The 19,204-nt window shown below is 42.8% G+C and overlaps 1 protein-coding gene across 2 annotated transcripts in view; it reads right to left on the bottom strand.

Annotated features, from left to right (window-relative positions):
• Nucleotides 1-7,131: 7,131 nt before the first annotated feature.
• The window catches only part of LOC121556564 (protein PALS2), a 40,214-nt gene continuing 28,141 nt past the window's right edge, over nt 7,132-19,204 (bottom strand). Inside the window, exons 7-13 of one of the 2 annotated variants that reach the window (XM_041870436.2) lie at nt 13,212-13,343; nt 12,731-12,827; nt 12,103-12,174; nt 10,645-10,806; nt 10,259-10,461; nt 9,609-9,737; nt 7,132-9,020 (exon numbers count right to left, since the gene is read on the bottom strand). In XM_041870436.2, coding sequence (XP_041726370.1) covers nt 8,844-9,020; nt 9,609-9,737; nt 10,259-10,461; nt 10,645-10,806; nt 12,103-12,174; nt 12,731-12,827; nt 13,212-13,343 — 972 coding nt within the window. In that variant the 3' untranslated portion in view covers nt 7,132-8,843. The remainder of the gene's footprint in view (nt 9,021-9,608; nt 9,738-10,258; nt 10,462-10,644; nt 10,807-12,102; nt 12,175-12,730; nt 12,828-13,211; nt 13,344-19,204) is intronic. The other variant, XM_041870437.2, reaches the window with a different exon arrangement.

Here is a 19,204-nt window from a genome sequence, read left to right as displayed (position 1 = left end):
TGTACAAGGCAGCAATGTACAAGGCAGGAAATTAATGAACTTCATCTACCCTCAGAAAAAAGCGACTACACAGTGATACTATTTGGTTTGCAACAGTTGAGGGTTGCATAAACCTACCAGTCTGCCTCTATGACCTGTGCAACAATGTATACTTTTACAAATGTGACCTCTCCCGTGCCAGTAGGCTAGCCAGCCCAAGAATGAACGTGAAACTAATAATTCACCAGGAAAACCGTAAACAATCACAATCCCATTAATTCATTAACCAGCACAGTGCGGCCAGTGATGCCAACTTAGCAATTTTGTTGCTAGATTTAGCAACTTTTCAGACTACCCTGGCAACTTTCTTTTCACACAGCACCTAGCAACAAATGTAGCTTCTTTTAAAAATCTATTTGGAACTTTTAGCAACTTTTGAAAAGTGACTCAAATGCTAAAATGCACACATTTTCCCTCTAAATTACACAAAAACGATTTTCTCTGTCACACACTCAGTCACAACACACGTGCCTGGCTGCAAAAGTGCATTGTGAGTGACGTCAGCAGCAGACGCTCAGCACGTGCACACACAGCAGCAGGCCAGCCAAGCAGCACAACAACCTAACTACCAATACACTGCTTAAAACTATAATTGTTCAGAATGTGTTGGTTTACTAGTTAATAAGAAAATAAATAAAAAGTAATTGTTCAATAATGTGTAACGTGTAATTGTTCAATGATTCAATGTGTTGTGTTTAAAAATATAAATATCTGATCACATAAAATGTGTTGTGTTTATATTACTTTTAGAAATAAAAATATGTGATAATAAACAAACAAATCTAAACTAACAAATGTCAAATCATATTTGTCGCCGAGATGGCCAGTCAATTTGAGTAACGTTATTGTGTATTCTACGTAATGATGCAGTTTTACGTTATTACGTAATGACGTCATCACGCAATGACATCACAACGTCAATTAGCAACTTTTAGCAACAAATCGACCTGCCTCTAGCAACTACCCCTGAGAATTAGTTGGCAACACTGAGTGCGGCCTATGTAGGCCTATTGGATATTTATTAAATCATTAATTATTGAAGTTCTTGTCTCTCATCATCATTACATCTCTGCTAGATAACTACATGCCAATCATTTGTTCAGCATTGCAACGTCGAATGATTAGAATGAAGACTGGGTGAAAACATGAGAAAATAACTAAAGACCAGCCCACTTGGGTAGCAACTTCAAAATGCAAAAACAAATTTACTCGTTAAAATATTGTTTTTTAATTAAAACATTTCATTAATATTTGTATAAATATGTTGGCAACCGTTTTATAAAAGCAATAATGCCCTCGAACCCAGGGATTATCGTGTTATAACTCCCCCCTAAGGGATGTTTCCGGCCCTCGGCGAACAGCCCTTAGTCAGGAGTTATCATAACATTACAATAAAAATAATATTAATAATAATAAAGGTTAGGGATATAAATACAAATGTGGTGAGATTTGTATCAACAAAAATACACTGCTTCATACTTATCAGCGTTTACATTTTATATTTACATTTCAACCAACGTCACAGATCTTTCAAGCGAGGGTGATCAGACCTCACCAGAAGGTCAGAGGTCAGAGGTCATTCAAAACCGTTAAGTCAGTCTGTTCTTTTCCTTTTCTTTCGCAGTACTTCAGACTTGTTTTAAAACTTTTGAAACATTCTCTGTACCAGGTTTTACTGGGTTTTTCCACTACATTTCTCATCAGGAGAACTTACCTGTGTTCAATCAAAATTCAGACAATAGATACTTCAGTACATTTCATTCGTGTGCCCTTTAAGGTACATCCTTTTAACCTGTGAAGAACCTGCTAAAACAAAATAGAAAAACCCACACAATAAATCAGACACTGTATTAACACCACTAAAAAATATTCATTTGTATAGAAGTGTGGGGTGTGTGTGTATGCAAGTGTGTTTGTGGTAAAACGTATGGCAAAACCAAACAAATTGCCATGCCTTACTGAATTTGGCTGCTCCCTTAACAGCCGAATCCGGGTACCTTTATACTTTATAGTACTGCAGAGTCTCATTAACTGCTCTCCCAAGGCACCTGCCTCAGGAAGCATTTCATAGGGAGAGATTCAGAATCATTGTTAATCTCATCTGAAAACTTGGTAGTGGACATTCCACCAGTCCTGGAACAAATAATAAACATGTACTTAGTTTACATTTTGGAGGGATCTTCCTTTTTAAGGTAGCTCTCATGACTAGAGTTTTTTTCTAGGATCAACATTTATTATAACTGGGCTAGCGCTACCTATCAGTCCACGGTCATTGGAGTGCTCTGTCCATAAGGTTTCTGGCACCTGAGACAGGATAGACTGGGAAACAGAGCCAGTTTCCCACTCCGTCTCGGGGAGTGGTTCAGATTTCCCTACTCGCGAATTGGTTTAGAACTTCATCGTTAGGGATATCAACGAAAACTCCATCGGGAGTACAATCAATCGTAGCATTAAGTTTAGTTAACAAGTCTCTACCTAGCAAGTTGAACGGTTGAGTGGGTGAATACAGAAAATCCTGTTCAACATTCATTGGTCCTACAGTACTGAACAGGGTATGGGTTTTGTTCCAAAATGTATTACCGGGGTGGAGAAAATCCCATAAGCGTTTATAGTTTTATTAGTTAGGGGTAGGTCAAGTCCAGTTTCTTTACCAAAAGGGGATGTAGTAGCACCCGTATCTACCAACATAGGAATTTATTTCCCCTGTATGTTTACCATAATGTTTGGGCCAGATTGATCTACTTGTACCTGTGGGCATTGCTGTATCAAAGATGTTGTTTACCCTAAGGGGCGTTCCTGTTCTGATCTACCTCCTCTCCTCTGTGGTTCCAATCTCTTTGGACACTCATTTCTCCAGTGGTTTGTGACAATGGAAGCAGTCTTCATCTCCATTATTCCTATTCCTATTGTCCCCATCTCTATCCCCCCTGAACAAGAACCCCATGGTCACTCTGACAGAGCTCTAGAGTTCCTCTGTGGAGATGGGAGAACCTTCCAGAAGGACAACCATCTCTGCAGCACTACACCAATCAGGCCTCTATGGTAGAGTGGCCAGACGGAAACCACTCCACAGTAAAAGGCACATAACAGCCCACTTGGAGTTCGCCAAAAGGCACCTAAAGACTCTCAGACCATGAGAAACAAGATTCTCTGTTCTGATGAAACCAAGTTAGGGGAGCTGATGAGCTTCTGTGGGCCCAAGAGTACCCAAGTTCCCCCCTCCTTTTATAGGCCCGCGGACCAATTTAAATTGATGTTATTATTATTATTATTATTATTAGATTTTTTGGGGGGGAACTCAGTCTGGGTCTCAATTTACTGTTGAGAGATAGATTAGTAGAATACACAAGGTGCAGTTTCGACATTTGGTTGTGCATTAGCAGTTTCTGTCTTGTTTTGTCAGTCACTGACAGTCACTCACCCATGTCAGCTAAAATTTTTTAGATTGGTAAATCAGTCTCGCCTGCTATCTAAACTTGTAGTCATCATGTTTCGAATTACCAACCAGGGGTCCCCCATTGATTTTGTTAGTCACTCTCACTCAGATATCATATTAAAAACTGCAAACATTGTTGCTTAGGGCAAAATATGACTGCATGTGTGTGTATGGATGTGGGTCCGCAGACCCGCGAGCCACTGTGGACCCTCATGATGAGTTCAGACCCGCGAGCCACTGCGGACCCTCATGATGAGTTCAGACCCGCGAGCCACTGAGGACCCTCATGATGAGTTCAGACCCGCGAGCCACTGTGGACCCTCATGATGAGTTCAGACCCGCGAGCCACTGCGGACCCTCATGATGAGTTCAGACCCGCAAGCCACTGAGGACCCTCATAATGAGTTCAGACCCGCGAGCCACTGAGGACCCTCATGATGAGTTCAGACCCGCGAGCCACTGCAGACCCTCATGATGAGTTCAGACCCGCGAGCCACTGAGGACCCTCATGATGAGTTCAGACCCGCGAGCCACTGCGGACCCTCATGATGAGTTCAGACCCGTGAGCCACTGAGGACCCGCATGATGAGTTCAGACCCGCGAGCCACTGCGGACCTTCATGATGAGTTTAGACCCGCAAGCCACTGCGGACCCTCATGATGAGTTCAGACCCGCGAGCCACTGAGGACCCTCATGATGAGTTCAGACCCGCGAGCCACTGCGGACCCTCATGATGAGTTTAGACCCACGAGCCACTGCGGACCCTCATGATGAGTTCAGACCTGCGAGCCACTGTGGACCCTCATGATGAGTTTAGACCCGTGAACCACTGTGGACCCTCATGAGTTTAGACCCACGAACCACTGTGGACCCTCATGATGAGTTTAGACCCACGAACCACTGTGGACCGTCATGATGAGTTTAGACCCGCGAGCCACTGCGGACCCTCAGGATGAGTTCAGATTGTTTGTGGCCACCACCCCCATCAAAGTTCCCCATCCCTGGTCTAGTGGTTGACGGATACTGAATGGAATGTTACATGTTGTTCTTTATGTGAAACCCTTCATGGCCCTGTCACACTCAGGTTGTAGATGTGATTTACAACACATTTGACATAATGGTTGTTCATGAGTTTGTACAGGGCCAATGTCTAGCGTGTCCTACAGTAGGACCATTAAGGTCCAGAGGTTGTTTGTGTAGGTCATGTTCTATCAACAAAGGATATCATACGGAGGATCATGTTGCTTCATGTAAAAGGTTCAGGGTCTTAGGAAGGCACTGCCTTGTAGAGATCATTATGTTGTGAAAAATGCACACATTATTTATGTCCCATTGAGGTTGCAGTCAAATCGTACTTATGGTAGTTTTCTGGTTGTGAAATCTCTGTGATACGGTGGCAGCTAAGTCAAACTTCCTCTAGATGCAAAGTGTCTGTTGTTTGTGTGTTGGCAGAACTGGAGAAACTGAGTAGTCATTTCCAGCTGCTGTCAGCCCTGCTAGCAGCCACACATTCCTCTCTGCTCCAGCTCCTCAAGTCAACCATGGAGGATGGAGAGGCAGTCAGTGTGCTGGAGAGTGAGTGTGGTGAGTGGGACGTACAGAAACAGGGCCCAAACACACACACACACACACACACACACACAGTCCTACAGTAGACAGACGCACTGTTTGTTTTCTATGAGCGGATTCCTGGACATGAATCAGCAGAGCTTTCAGAAAATGCTGAACATACTAACCTCTCATTACGTCCTGTCTGTTGTCATTATAGTGCAGCATAGAATCCTAAATATCTTCTGTCTCTAACCTTCACTCTTTTGTTTACATTTACAGTTGAAGTCAGAAGTTTACATACATTTAGGTTGGAGTCATTAAAACTCGTTTTTCAACCACTCTACAAATTACTTGTTAACAAACTATAGTTTTGGCAAGTCGGTTAGGACATCTACTTTGTGCATTACACAAGTAATTTTTCCAACAATTGTTTACAGATAGATTATTTCATTTATAATTCACTGTATCACAATTCCAGTGGGTCAGATGTTTACATACACTAAGTTGACTGTGTCTTTAAACAGCTTGGAAAACCTGACTCAGTTACACCAGCTCTGTCAGGAGGAATGGGCCAAAATTCACCCAACTTATTGTGGGAAGCTTGTGAAAGGCTACCCAAAACGTTTGACCCAAGTTAAACAATTTAAAGGCAATGCTACTAAATACTAATTGAGTGTATGTAAACTTCTGACCCAATGGGAATGTGATGAAAGAAATAAAAGCTGAAATAAATCACTCTATTATTATTCTGACATTTCACATTCTTAAAATAAAGTGGTGATCCTTACTGACCTAAGACAGGGAAGTTTTACTAGGATTAAATGTCAGGAATTGTGAAAGACTGAGTTGAAATGTATTTGGCTAAGGTGTATGTAAACTTCCTACTTCAACTGTAGTAGAGAAATGAACATTACATTCTAGTGGACATTCCTGCAGTCGGCATGCCAATTGCACGCTCCCTCAAAACTCCCTCAAGACATCTGTGACTTTGTGTTGTGGGACAAAACTGCACATTTTAAAGTGGCCTTTTATTGTCCCCAACACAAGGTGCACCTGCTTAATGATCATGCTGTTTAATCAGCTGTCAGGTTGATTGGCAAAGGAGAATTGCTCATTAACAGGGATGTAAACAAATTTGTGCGCAACATTTAAGAGAAATAAGCTTTTTGTGCATATGAAAAATTTGGGGGATCTTTTATTTCAGCTCATGAAACATGGGACCAACGTTTTACATGATGCGTTTATATTTTTGTTCAGTATAGATACAGTGCCTTCAGAACATATTCATACCCCTTGACTTATTCCACATTTTTTGTTACAGCCTGAATTTAAAATGGATTAAATATTTTTTTCCTCACCCATCTTGACACAATACCACATAGCAAAGTGAAAACATGTTTTTAGAAATGTTTGCAAATATATTGAAAATGAAATACAGAAATATACCATTTACATAAGTATTCACACCCCTGAGTCAATACTTTGTAGAAGCACCTTTGGGAGTGATTACAGCTGTGAGTCTTTCTGGGTAAGTCTCTAAGAGTTTTCCACACCTGGACTGTGCAACATCTGCCCATTATGCTTTTCAAAATTCTTCAAGCTCTGTCAAGTTGGTTGTTGATCATTGCTAGACAACCATTTTTAGGTCTTGCCATAGATTTAAGTTAAAACTGTAACTTGGCCAAACTGTAAAATTCACTTTATTGGTAGGCTTGACATAACAAAGGGGTTGAATTCTTATTGACTCAAGACATTTCAGCTTTTCATTTTTAGTTCATTTGTAAAAATGTAAAAAAACAGAATTCCACTTTGACATTATGGGGTATTGTGTGTAGGCCACTGACAAAAAAAATCTAAATGTAATAAATAAATAAAAAATCAGGCTTTAACAACAAAATGTGCAAAAGGTCAAGGGGTGTGAATACTTCCTGAAGGCACTGTAACTACTGGTATTTAATGAACTAAGCCAAATGGTTGTTTCTATTGATTAACATGGGAGACATTTCTACCTTTGAAATATGCTGTCTTTGAAAAATAAATGTTACACTTGTGAAACAAATTAAGTCAAATGTTTCTATGATGAAAGTATTACACAAGTCATAAAAAAAAAAAAAAAACACCAGTTAATTTATTTGACATCTGAAAATACAATGTTTTGCTCTGTTGAAATTGTAAAATCTATAACTTTTAATTAGATATGGCAATTAGTTAAAAACAGTTAAGTTTCAGTAATATCACATCAGAAAGGGATGGTTCTCTGAGATGCAGTACCCTGTTAAGAGTCCAGATGAGTATCCTGGAAATAGTATTTCCCATTCCAACATAAAACAGAGCACCATACAGACTGGGCCAACAGTCAGACATTTACTGACAGAGTACTGACCCAACTGGTAGACCGTCCGCTGACAATAGAATGGAATTAAAAGGTAAGATGGCGTTGCAACGAACAGCACCGCAGATATTGAGATGAGCGAGATGCAAGACTACGCTCTCACAGAGTATCTACGCATGTGCACGGGTGCGCTTCACGCTGCTACACCGTGGTAGGTACGGGACCAAAACAGAGGAGTAGTTTAGCCTCGCGCTTCAAGTTGTTGCGTAAATTGATCAATTACGTGTTAACTTTGTGCACGCAACGTCATCTCGCTGAGTCTACCTTTAATGAAACAATTCACAATCTTGTAACACAGAAAAGCGAGGTAACAAGGAAACGGAGTATTAGTCTACATTATTGTCTCATCCCAGAAACAGCAACAGAGACCTTTATATCACAGATGTGGTGTGAAATTACGACTATTTCTCTCTCAGCCCTTAGTCTGCCTTAAAGAGAGAAAATGGCTGTTATTCTACACAGAGGGGTCAAAGGTGAAGTGAGACCAGGTGTGTGTCCCAAATGGCACCCTGTTCTCTATATGCACTACTTTTGACCAGGGCTGATAGGGCTCTGGTCAAAGTAGTGCACTATATAAGGAATAGGATACTATTTGAGACACAGCCCAGGAGATACTGTATGCAGTGTAAACTGAGAAGAGGTCTAACCACACTGAGGTATCCTCATTGTCACAAAGCAAGCCCTCCTTGTCCTCCTTTCAGAATAAATACTCTTGTATTATTGGTCTAAGAGTTATGATAAATATAGTAGTTGTTGAGAGCAACCTACAGTGACAAAATAAAACATTCCTTTTTTTTAAAAACATCCTCAACTCCATGATTTCATTTCTCTTTCCAAATCCATATGAACAGAAAGGTAGTCAGTTAAAAGTTACAAAACGACGGTCAATAAATAAGTACACTTCTTGTGTATTGTGAACATTGGCTCCGTCCCAAATGGTACCCTACTCCCTATGTAGTGCTGGTCAAAAGTAGTGCACTACATAGGGAATAGGGTGCCATTTGGGACGTAACCAGAGTTGCATAGTGTACAGAGGGGCCTGTGGTGCATAGCAGACTGAGCCTGGTGAGGCTAGGTGAGGCTCCACTGGGGATGCATGGTAAAGTCCCATACAAACATAATAAGTCTCAATGTGTCCTCAGCTCTCACATACCTGTAGGGGTCAATTCCACTTCAATTCAGTCAATTGAGGAAGTTCACTGAAATTACACTTTTCCTAAATGGGAAAAATGTGGAATTGTAGTTTCAGTCTACTTCCTGAATTAACTGAATTGAAATGGAATTGACCCCAACCGTGGTGGTTAGGGACAACCTCTTCCTAGTCTCCATGTGCTCCTGGGCCCAGCAGCGCGCGGTGTGTCCTCCAGCCCAGTAGGGAGCAGCCTAACCAGGCAGGGCAGCAGGTGGGGACAGGACAGGAGTCTCTCAGTACACCCAGCTGACAGGGACCCACTGGGGCTCAGAACACAGCTGCTCCACGGCCACCTGCAGCTGCTCAAAGGCCTTGTCCAGGTTGTCGTTGACGATGGTCAGGTCAAAGTAGTGGCTGTAGGCCCGGCGGATCCTGGCGCTCTCATCCACGGTTTTCTTCAGATCCATCTCCTGAGAGAGAGAGAGAGAGAGAGGGAGACGGGGAAGGGGAAAGAGAGAGAGAGAGAGAGAGGGAGACGGGGAAGGGGAGAGAGAAAAAGAGAGAGGGAGACGGGGAAGGGGAAAGAGAGAGAGAGAGAGAGACGGGGAAGGGGAGAGAGAGAGAGAGAGAGAGAGAGACGGGGAAGGGAGAGAGAGAGAGAGAGAGAGAGAGAGAGAGAGAGAGAGAGAGAGAGAGAGAGGGAGACGGGGAAGGGGAGAGAGAGAGAGAGAGAGAGAGAGGGAGACGGGGAAGAGAGAGAGAGAGAGAGAGAGAGAGAGAGAGAGAGAGAGAGAGAGAGAGACGGGGAAGGGGAGAGAGAGAGAGAGAGACGGGGAAGGGGAGAGAGAGAGAGAGAGAGGGAGACGGGGAAGGGGAGAGAGAGAGAGAGAGGGGGGAGACGGGGAAGGGGAGAGAGAGAGAGAGACGGGGAAGGGGAGAGAGAGAGAGAGAGAGAGAGAGAGAGAGAGAGAGAGAGAGAGAGAGAGAGAGAGAGAGAGAGTTTCCATCAGTGATACAGAAAGGAATAGCTTTTCTAGGAGAGGGGAGGAGAGACTGACCGTGAGCAGTTTGGTGGTAAGTCCAGCGTCCACCACAGCTTTGTGCATAGCTCTTAGAATGTCCAGTTCAGGAGCAGCGATAAACACCACAAACGGCATGAACTCTGCTGTCTTCAGCTGCTTCAGCGCCTGACGACACACAACCCATCAAGTAATCACACAGACACTAACGTAACATGCTTATTCAAGTTTTGCTTAATGACCCAATGCAGCCGTTTTTATCTCAATATCAAATCATTTCTGGGTAACAATTAAAGTACCTTACTGTGATTATTTTCAATAAAAATACCAGAAATAGGTTCTTAGCAAAAGCAATTTCTCAAGCAAGAATTTAGCTAGGACTGTCTGGGAGTGGTCTGATTGGGGAGGGGAAAACTGAAAACTAGCTGAGAGGTTTGAAACTCTCTTTCTTATTGGTCTATGAACTAATTGTCCATCCCACCAAAAGAGGCTGATATTTCAGGCGGTCTATTCAAACAGCTCTTACTCTAAAAGGGCATGATCATCATTTTCACAATATATCAGTATTATTCCAACCTCAGTGCAGATATATATATATAAAACACAGGAAAATCACATTTTTGACTGCACTGGGCCTTTAAAATGAAAAAATCATGACTGTGTGAAATGTGGGTGTCTGTCAGACCTACCTGTGGGTTAACGTCCAGTATGCAGGTGCGTCCTGCGTCCACCACCTCGTGGATGGAGTTCATCTTGGTTCCGTAGAGGTTTCCATCATACTCTCCATGCTCCAGGTAGCGACTGGCCTTAATGTCTGCCTCCATCTGGGACCGAGACACAAAGCAGTACGACTGTCCGTCCCTCTCCTCCTCCCGAGCAGGCCGAGACGTGACTGGAGGGAGGGAGTGAGGGGATGGAGGGAGGTGGGTTAAGGAGATTGAGGGAGGTAAGCAGGAGAGGAAGAGGGGTGAGGGAGGGTGAGGAAGAATACCATATTAATCCATAGGAGACTGAAGTTTGTCTTCTGCTGTACCCCTCTGATATACACACACACACCGGGGGGACTGGGACTCACAGGGGACGGTGGTTCCATAGAGCAGAGGGTTGATGATGATCAGTCTGTTCTTCAGGCTGCGCCGGCCCACTCCCTGAGCACCAATCAGAACCAGGGTCTTCCTCTGGAATGGAGGCATCTTGGCCACCTCTTCGTAGATCTGCAGCTCATGGCGGTCAAACTCTGGTCGTCACGACAACAGACACGCTACCACCATCAGCTTAGTTTGCTCAGTAATAATACTAACACATAACTACTGAACAAAAATATAAAACACAACATGCAACAATTTCAACGATTTTACTGAGTTACAGTTAATATACGGAAATCAGTAAATTGAAATAAATTCATTTGGCCCTAATCTATGGATTTCAAATGACTGGGCAGGGGCGCAACCATGGGTGGGCCTGGGAGGGCATAGGCCCACCCACTTGGGAGCCAGGCCCAGCTAATCAGAATGAGTTTTTCCCCACAAAAGGGCTTTATTACAGACAGAAATAGTCCTCAGTTTCATCAGCTGTCTGGGTGGCTGGTCTCAGACAATCCCGCAGGTGAAGAAGCCGGATGTGGAGGTCCTGGGCTGGCGGTTGTGAGGCCGGTTGGCCGTACTGCCAAATTCTCTAAAACAATGTTGGAGGCGGCTTATGGTAGAGAAATGATAATTCAATTCTCTGGCAACAGCTCTGGTGGACAGCCCTGCAGTCAGCATGCCAACTGCACCCTCCCACAAAACTGGAGACATCTGTGGCATTGTGTTGTGACAAAACTGCACATTTTAGAGTGGCCTTTTATTGTCCCCAGCACAAGGTGCACCTGTGTAATCATCATGCAGTTTAATCAGCTTCTTGATATGCCACACCTGTCAGGTGGATGGATTATCTTGGTGAAGGAGAAATGCTCACAAAAAGGGATGTAAACTAATTTTCAAACAACATTTGAGAGAATAAGCTTTTTTGGACCCAACATGTTGCGTTTATATTTTTGTTCTGTATAATATACAGTCATCTATATTATAGTGATATACACTGAGTGTACAAAACATTAAGAACACCTTCCAACTATTGAGTCGCTTCCCCCATCCACACTGATTGAAGTGGATTTAACAAGTGACATCAATAAGGGATAATAGCTTTCACCTGGTCAGTCTACATCATGGAAAGAGCAGGTGTTCCTAATGTTTTGTACACTCAGTCTAGAGCCAACAATGTATGGAAAATGAACCTACTCCACACATACCTATCGGTTAGGCTATAGTACACTGAAATATCAAATTAATTGTGGCCAATAATGAGAGATAGAGGTGTAATCCAGCTGTTCTTTGCTTTGATATGCATTAGGAGATGGCTCTGGCCAACAATATGATGTTACTGATAACAACCTATAGTTGTAGCTAATGTTATCAGTATAACACAACGCCCACAAGGTGACCTGAAGCCCTTTTGATCAGGATCAGAGGGATCTAATGGCTGCGGAACACACCTGCATTCTTGGACATCATGTACATCATCTTCTTCTTCTTCTTCTTCCCTGTTAGTGTCCCACAGAGAACGCCTGGGAGGAACAAAACACATTAAAGCTCACTGAACCACAGGAGGGCACCAGAGTAAACATATTTCCTTAGTATGTCTGAGTTGTGGACACAAGTAGAGGGGAAGTAGTGGGGGGGGGGGGTTATTTATTTGAGTGTGGACTTAGCCTATACTTTCATGGCAGTTTGCTGCCAAAATGTGCTACTTTGAGAAATAAACTGTAATGGGTATGGAGGCTGTGTGTATATAGTACCTTATTCCCTATATAGTACCCTACTTTCAAAAGTAGGTTAAAGGGGGCCATTTGGGACACAGTCGAGGACACAAACAGGTGGGAAGAATACATGATTTTGGGGTAGATGTCATTACTTTGTTGAGTATAGAGATGTGTGTTACAATTCTATTTGACCTTAGTTGAACCAGGCAGTATTCTGAGTTATATAGGACGGTGTAAAGAAGTCTAACTACCTAATAATAATAATAATAATAATAATAATAATAATAATAATAATAATAATAATAATAACAACAACAACACATTTTAAGCACTTTTCAAACTCCCCAAGTCAGAAGTGTACCTGATCCATTCCATTCTCTCCTCACAAAGGCTTTCCTCTTCTCCTCTAAGAACTGACTGGGGATCAGTCCTGTGGCTCCTCCCACAATGTTGACTGCCTGAGGGACAGGATGTGAGGTCAGAGACGTGCTACTTCCTGTTTCTCTTGCTCTACTCGAGGATCAGTTCATTTTTGATTAAAAGTCACAAATGTTATACTAGTCCCTATCCCATTAGGGGTGCTCAGGGCCGGGTTAGGACAGTTGGAAGCAATATGATTAAAAGTTCCACCTAGCCAATCAGAAGGCAAGATGGAGTATGGAGCTATTACCATATTGCTTACACTGCATCTATCCATCCAGTTGTTTCAGATCAAGTGCCTAGGGGTGGATGTGGGAAAGTCATTCAACCATGCTTCTAATTTAAGCAATAAGGCATGAGAACCTGTGGATTATGGGGAATAACACACGGCTAAGGGCTGTTCTGTTGTCAGCAGTACCTACCTGCCACCAGTTAGGGTCCTCTCTGTTGACAATGTGCAATACATCTCCTTTAGAGAAGGCCAGGCCAGCCTCCTTACAGGGGATCAGGTTGTCTGTGGCTGGGCTGTAGTTAAAGTGGGGTTTCAGATGCACCTGGAGAACAGGAGGACAATGTCTGTGTTACCATAGTTACAGCTTCAGGTAGAAAAAGGAAATAGGAGGGGTGTTTAACAACAATGACGTCATCTTCAGATTGTCAATCACCAACAGCCCAACGTTCTACAGTCTGTACTGTGAGAATCCAGAGAGAAACAAACATCATTGGTCACATTCTGCCCCCAGCCAAAGACCACTGCCTTCTTGACATAACCCTACATCAGGGCTCTCCAACCCTGTTCCTGGAGAGATACCCTCCTGTAGGTTCACTCCAACCCAGGTGTTACTAACCTGATTCAGCTTATCAACCAGCTAATTATTAGAATCAGGTGCGCTAGATTAGGGTTGGAGTGAAAATCTACAGGAAAGTATCTCTCCAGGAACAGGGTTGGAGTGAACCTACAGGAAAGTATCTCTCCAGGAACAGGGTTGGAGTGAAAATCTACAGGAGAGTATCTCTCCGGGAACAGGGTTGGAGTGAACCTACAGGAGAGTATCTCTCCGGGAACAGGGTTGGAGTGAAAAATCTACAGGAGAGTATCTCTCCAGGAACAGGGTTGGAGTGAACCTACAGGAAAGTATCTCTCCGGGAACAGGGTTGGAGTGAAAATCTACAGGAGAGTATCTCTCCAGGAACAGGGTTGGAGTGAACCTACAGGAAAGTATCTCTCCAGGAACAGGGTTGGAGTGAAAATCTACAGGAGATTATCTCTCCAGGAACAGGGTTGGAGTGAAAATCTACAGGAGAGTATCTCTCCAGGAACAGGGTTGGAGTGAAAATCTACAGGAGAGTATCTCTCCAGGAACAGGGTTGGAGTGAAAATCTACAGGAGAGTATCTCTCCAGGAACAGGGTTGGAGTGAAAACCTACAGGAGAGTATCTCTCCAGGAACAGGGTTGGAGAGCCCTGCCTTACATAATGCCTCACAGCATTGCGTGCTCTGGGTGGTGTGTATGTGTATAAAGTAAGGCAGGCTTTAGTTTCCTCTCCTCCTCCCCAGATTTTTTTTTTCTCTCTCCCTCTTCCTCCTCCCCTCCCCTCTCCCTCTCCCTCCTCCCCTCCCCCTCTCTCCCTCTCCCTTCCTCTCTCTTTCTCAATTCTATTTCAATTCAATTTAAGGGCTTTATTGGCATGGGAAATGTATGTTAACATTGCCAAAGCAAGTGAAGTAGATAGTAAACAAAAGTGAAATAAACAATAAATATTAACAGTAAACATTACACTCAGAAGTTCCAAAAGAATAAAGACATTTCAAATGTCATATTATGTATATATACAGTGTTGTAACAATGTGCAAATAGTTAAAGTACAAATGGGAAAATAAACATAAATATGGGTTGTATTTACAATGGTGTTTGTTCTTCACTGGTTGCCCTTTTCTTGTGGCAACAGGTCACAAATCTTGCTGCTGTGATGGCACACTGTCGTATTTCACCAAGTAGATATGGAAGTTGATCAAAATTAGCTTTGTTTTTCGAATTCTTTGTGGATCTCTGTAATCTGAGGGAAGAATGTGTCTCTAATATGGTCATACATTTGGCAGGAGGTTAGGAAGTGCAGCTCAGTTTCCACCTCTCCACTCCCTCCCTCTCTCCTCCTCGCTCTCTCTTTCTCCCTCCTCCTCCCCTCTCCTTCCTCCTCCTCCTCCTCCTCTCTCTCTTTCTCCCTCCCTCCCTCTCCTCCTCCTCCTCCTCCTCCTCCTCCTCCTCTCTTCCTCCTCTCAGTGCCCCAGTTAGCCCATGAAGTGTTATTAATAGGGCCTGTGTGTGTCCCAGGCAGGCAGGGTAACAGTTCTAGTCCCGTGCCCTGTCATTCTGGGTTAGCACCAGGTCAATCCTGTCTCACCCTCAACCACCCTGACAGGTACAAAAGCACTGCGATGGAAAAAGTACCCAATTGTCATACTGAAGTAAAAGCAAAGATACCTTAATAGAAAATGACTCAAGTAAAACTGAAAGTCACCCAGTAAAATACTACTTGAATAAAAGTCTAAAAGTATTGGGTTTTAAATATAATTATGTATCAAAAGTACAGTTGAAGTCGGAATTTTACATACACCTTAGCCAAATACATTTAAATTCAGTTTTTCACAATTCCTGACATTTAATCCTAGTAAAACTTCCCTGTTTTAGGTCAGTTAGGATCACCACTTTATTTTAAGAATGTGAAATGTCAGAATAATAATAGAGAGAATTATTTATTTCAGCTTTTATTTCTTTCATCACATTCCCAGTGGGTCAGAAGTTTACATACACTCAATTAGTATTTGGTTGCCTCGCCTTTAAATTGTTTAACTTGGGTCAAACATTTTGGGTAGCCTTCCTCAAGCTTCCCACAATAAGTTGGGTGAATTTTGGCCCATTCCTCCTGACAGAGCTGGTGTAACTGAGTCAGGTTTGTAGGCCTCCTTACTCGCACACGCCTTTTCAGTTCTGCCCACACTTTCTATAGGATTGAGATCAGGGCTTTGTGATGGCCACTCCAATACCTTGACTTTCTTGTCCTTAAGCCATTTTGCCACAACTTTGGAAGTATGCTTGGGGTCATTGTCCATTTGGAAGACCCATTTGCGACCAAGCTTTAACTTCCTGACTGATGTCTTGAGATGTTGCTTCAATATATCCACATAATTTTCCTTCCTCATGATGCCATCTATTTTGTGAAGTGCACCAGTCCCTCCTGCAGCAAAGCACCCCCAGAGCATGATGCTGCCACCCCCGTGCTTCACGGTTGGGATGGTGTTCTTTGGCTTGCGAGCAACCCCCTTTTTCTTCCAAACATAACGATGGTAATTATGGCCAAACAGTAATATTTTTGTTTCAACAGACCAGAGGACATTTCTCCAAAAAGTACAATCTTTGTACCCATGTGCAGTTGCAAACCGTAGTCTGGCTTTTTTATGGCAGTTTTGGAGCAGTGGCTACTTCCTTGCTGAGTGGCCTTTCAGGTTATGTCGATATAGGACTCGTTTTACTGTGGATATACAGTGAGGGAAATAAGTATTTGATCCCCTGCTGATTTTGTACATTTGCCCACTGACAAAGACATGATCAGTCTATAATTTTAATGGTAGGTTTATTTGAACAGTGAGAGACAGACTAACAACAGAAAAATCCAGAAAAACGCATGTCAAAAATGTTATAAATCGATTTGCATTTTAATGAGGGAAATAAGTATTTGACCCCTCTGCAAAACATGACTTAGTACTTGGTGGCAAAACCCTTGTTGGCAATCACAGAGGTCAGACGTTTCTTGTAGTTGGCCACCAGGTTTGCACATATCTCAGGAAGGATTTTGTTCCACCCCTCTTTGCAGATCTTCTCCAAGTCATTAAGGTTTCGAGGCTGACGTTTGGCAACTCAAACCTTCAGCTCCCTCCACAGATTTTCTATGGGATTGGCTAGGCCACTCCAGGACCTTAATGTGCTTCTTCTTGAGCCACTCCTTTGTTGCCTTGCCCGTGTGTTTTGGGTCATTGTCATGCTGGAATAACCATCCACGACCCATTTTCAATGCCCTGGCTGAGGGAAGGAGGTTCTCACCCAAGATTTGACAGTACATGGCCCCGTCCATCGTCCCTTTGATTCCTTAGCAGAAAAACACCCCCAAAGCATAATGTTTCACATCCATGTTTGACGGTGGGGATGGTGTTCTTGGGGTCATAGGCAGCATTCCTCCTCCTCCAAACACGTCGAGTTGAGTTGATGCCAAAGAGCTCGATTTTGGTCTCATCTGACCACAACACTTTCACCTAGTTCTCCTCTGAATTATTCAGATGTTCATTGGCAAACTTCAGACGGCCCTGTATATGTGCTTTCTTGAGCAGGGGGACCTTGCGGACGCTGCAGGATTTCAGTCCTTCACGGCGTAGTGTGTTACCAATTGTTTTCTTGGTGACTATGGTCCCAGCTGCCTTGAGATCATTGACAAGATCCTCCTGTGTAGTTCTGGGCTGATTCCTCACCGTTCTCATGATCATTGCAACTCCACGAGGTGAGATCTTGCATGGAGCCCCAGGCCGAGGGAGATTGACAGTTATTTTGTGTTTCTTCCATTTGCAAATAATCGCACCAACTGTTGTCACCTTCTCACCAAGCTGCTTGGCGATGGTCTTGTAGCTCATTCCAGCCTTGTGTAGGTCTACAATCTTGTCCCTGACATCCTTGGAGAGCTCTTTGGTATTGGCAATGGTGGAGAGTTAGGAATCTGATTGATTGATTGATTGATTGCTTCTGTGGACAGGTGTCTTTTATACAGGTAACAAGCTGAGATTAGGAGCGCTCCCTTTAAGAGTGTGCTCCTAATCTCAGCTCGTTACCTGTATAAAAGACACCTGGGAGCCAGAAATCTTTCTGATTGAGAGGGGGTCAAATACTTATTTCCCTCATTAAAATGCAAATCAATTTATAACATTTTTGACATGTATTTTTCTGGATTTTGTTGTTGTTATTCTGTCTCTCACTGTTCAAATAAACCTACCATTAAAATTATAGACTGATCATTTCTTTGTCAGTGGGCAAACGTACAAAATCAGCAGGGGATCAAATACTTTTTTCCCCTCACTGTAGATACTTTTGTACCCGTTTCCTCCAGCATCTTCACAAGGTCCTTTGCTGTTGTTCTGGGATTGATTTGCACTTTTCGCACCAAAGTACATTCATCTCTAGGAGACAGAACGCGTCTCCTTCCTGAGCGGTATGACGGCTGTGTGGTCCCATGGTGTTTATACTTGCGTACTATTGTTTGTACAGATGAACGTGGTACCTTCAGGCGTTTGGAAATTGCTCTCAAGGATGAACCAGACTTGTGGAGGTCTACACATTTTTTCCTGAGGTCTTGGCGGATTTCTTCTGATTTTCCCATGATGTCAAGCAAAGAGGCACTGAGTTTGAAGGTAGGCCTTGAAATACATCCACAGGTACACCTCCAACTGACTCAAATGATGTCATTTTCTGGAATTTTCCAAGCTTTTTAAAGGCACAGTCAACTCACTGGAATTGTGACACAGTGAATTATAAGTGAAATAATCTGTCTGTAAACAATTGTTGGAAAAATTACTTGTGTCATGCACAAAGTAGATGTCCTAACCAACTTGCCAAAACTATAGTTTGTTAACAAGAAATTTGTGGAGTGGATGAAAAACGAGTTTTAATAACTCCAACCTAAGTGTATGTAAACTTCCGACTTCAACTGTAAATGTAATTGCTTAAATATACTTAAGTATCAAAAGTAAAAAGTAGAAGTATAAAAAATTCCTTATATTAAGGCACCATTTTCATGTTATTTAAATTTACGGATAGCCAGGGACACACTCCAACACTCAGACATCATTTACAAATGAAGCATTTGTGATTAGCGAGTCCGCCAGATCAGAGGCAGTAGGGATGACCAGGGATGTTCTCTTGATAAGAGGGTGAATTTGACAATTTCCCTGGCCTGCTAAGCATTTGAAATGTAGTGAGTACTTTTGGGTGTCTAAGGAAAATGTATGGAGTAAAAAGTAAATTATTGTCTTTAGGAATGTAGTGAAGTAAAAAAGTTGTCAAAAATATAAATAGTAAAGTACAGATACCCCCAAAAAACGACTTAAGTAAAAATACTAAAGTACTTTACAAAAATCTAATCAAATACGACCAAGGGACAACTGAACAGTATACTGTATATTCCCTCTCACCTGTACAGCCCCAGGCGCAGAAACAGGTTTTCAATAGGAGATAGGTGCATGGTGCTCACATCTAACAGTATCATTATTACAGCACCTCTGACCTGTACCTAGTACCTAGTGGGTAACCAAACCCTCCTCCTGAAGATCTACTTGTTCATGCAGGCTTTTGCTCCAGCCCTGTTTTAACACATC

This window comes from Coregonus clupeaformis, unplaced genomic scaffold, assembly GCF_020615455.1.
Source record: "Coregonus clupeaformis isolate EN_2021a unplaced genomic scaffold, ASM2061545v1 scaf0064, whole genome shotgun sequence".
Lineage (NCBI taxonomy): Eukaryota > Metazoa > Chordata > Actinopteri > Salmoniformes > Salmonidae > Coregonus > Coregonus clupeaformis.
This window is presented reverse-complemented; position numbering and strand designations above follow the sequence as displayed.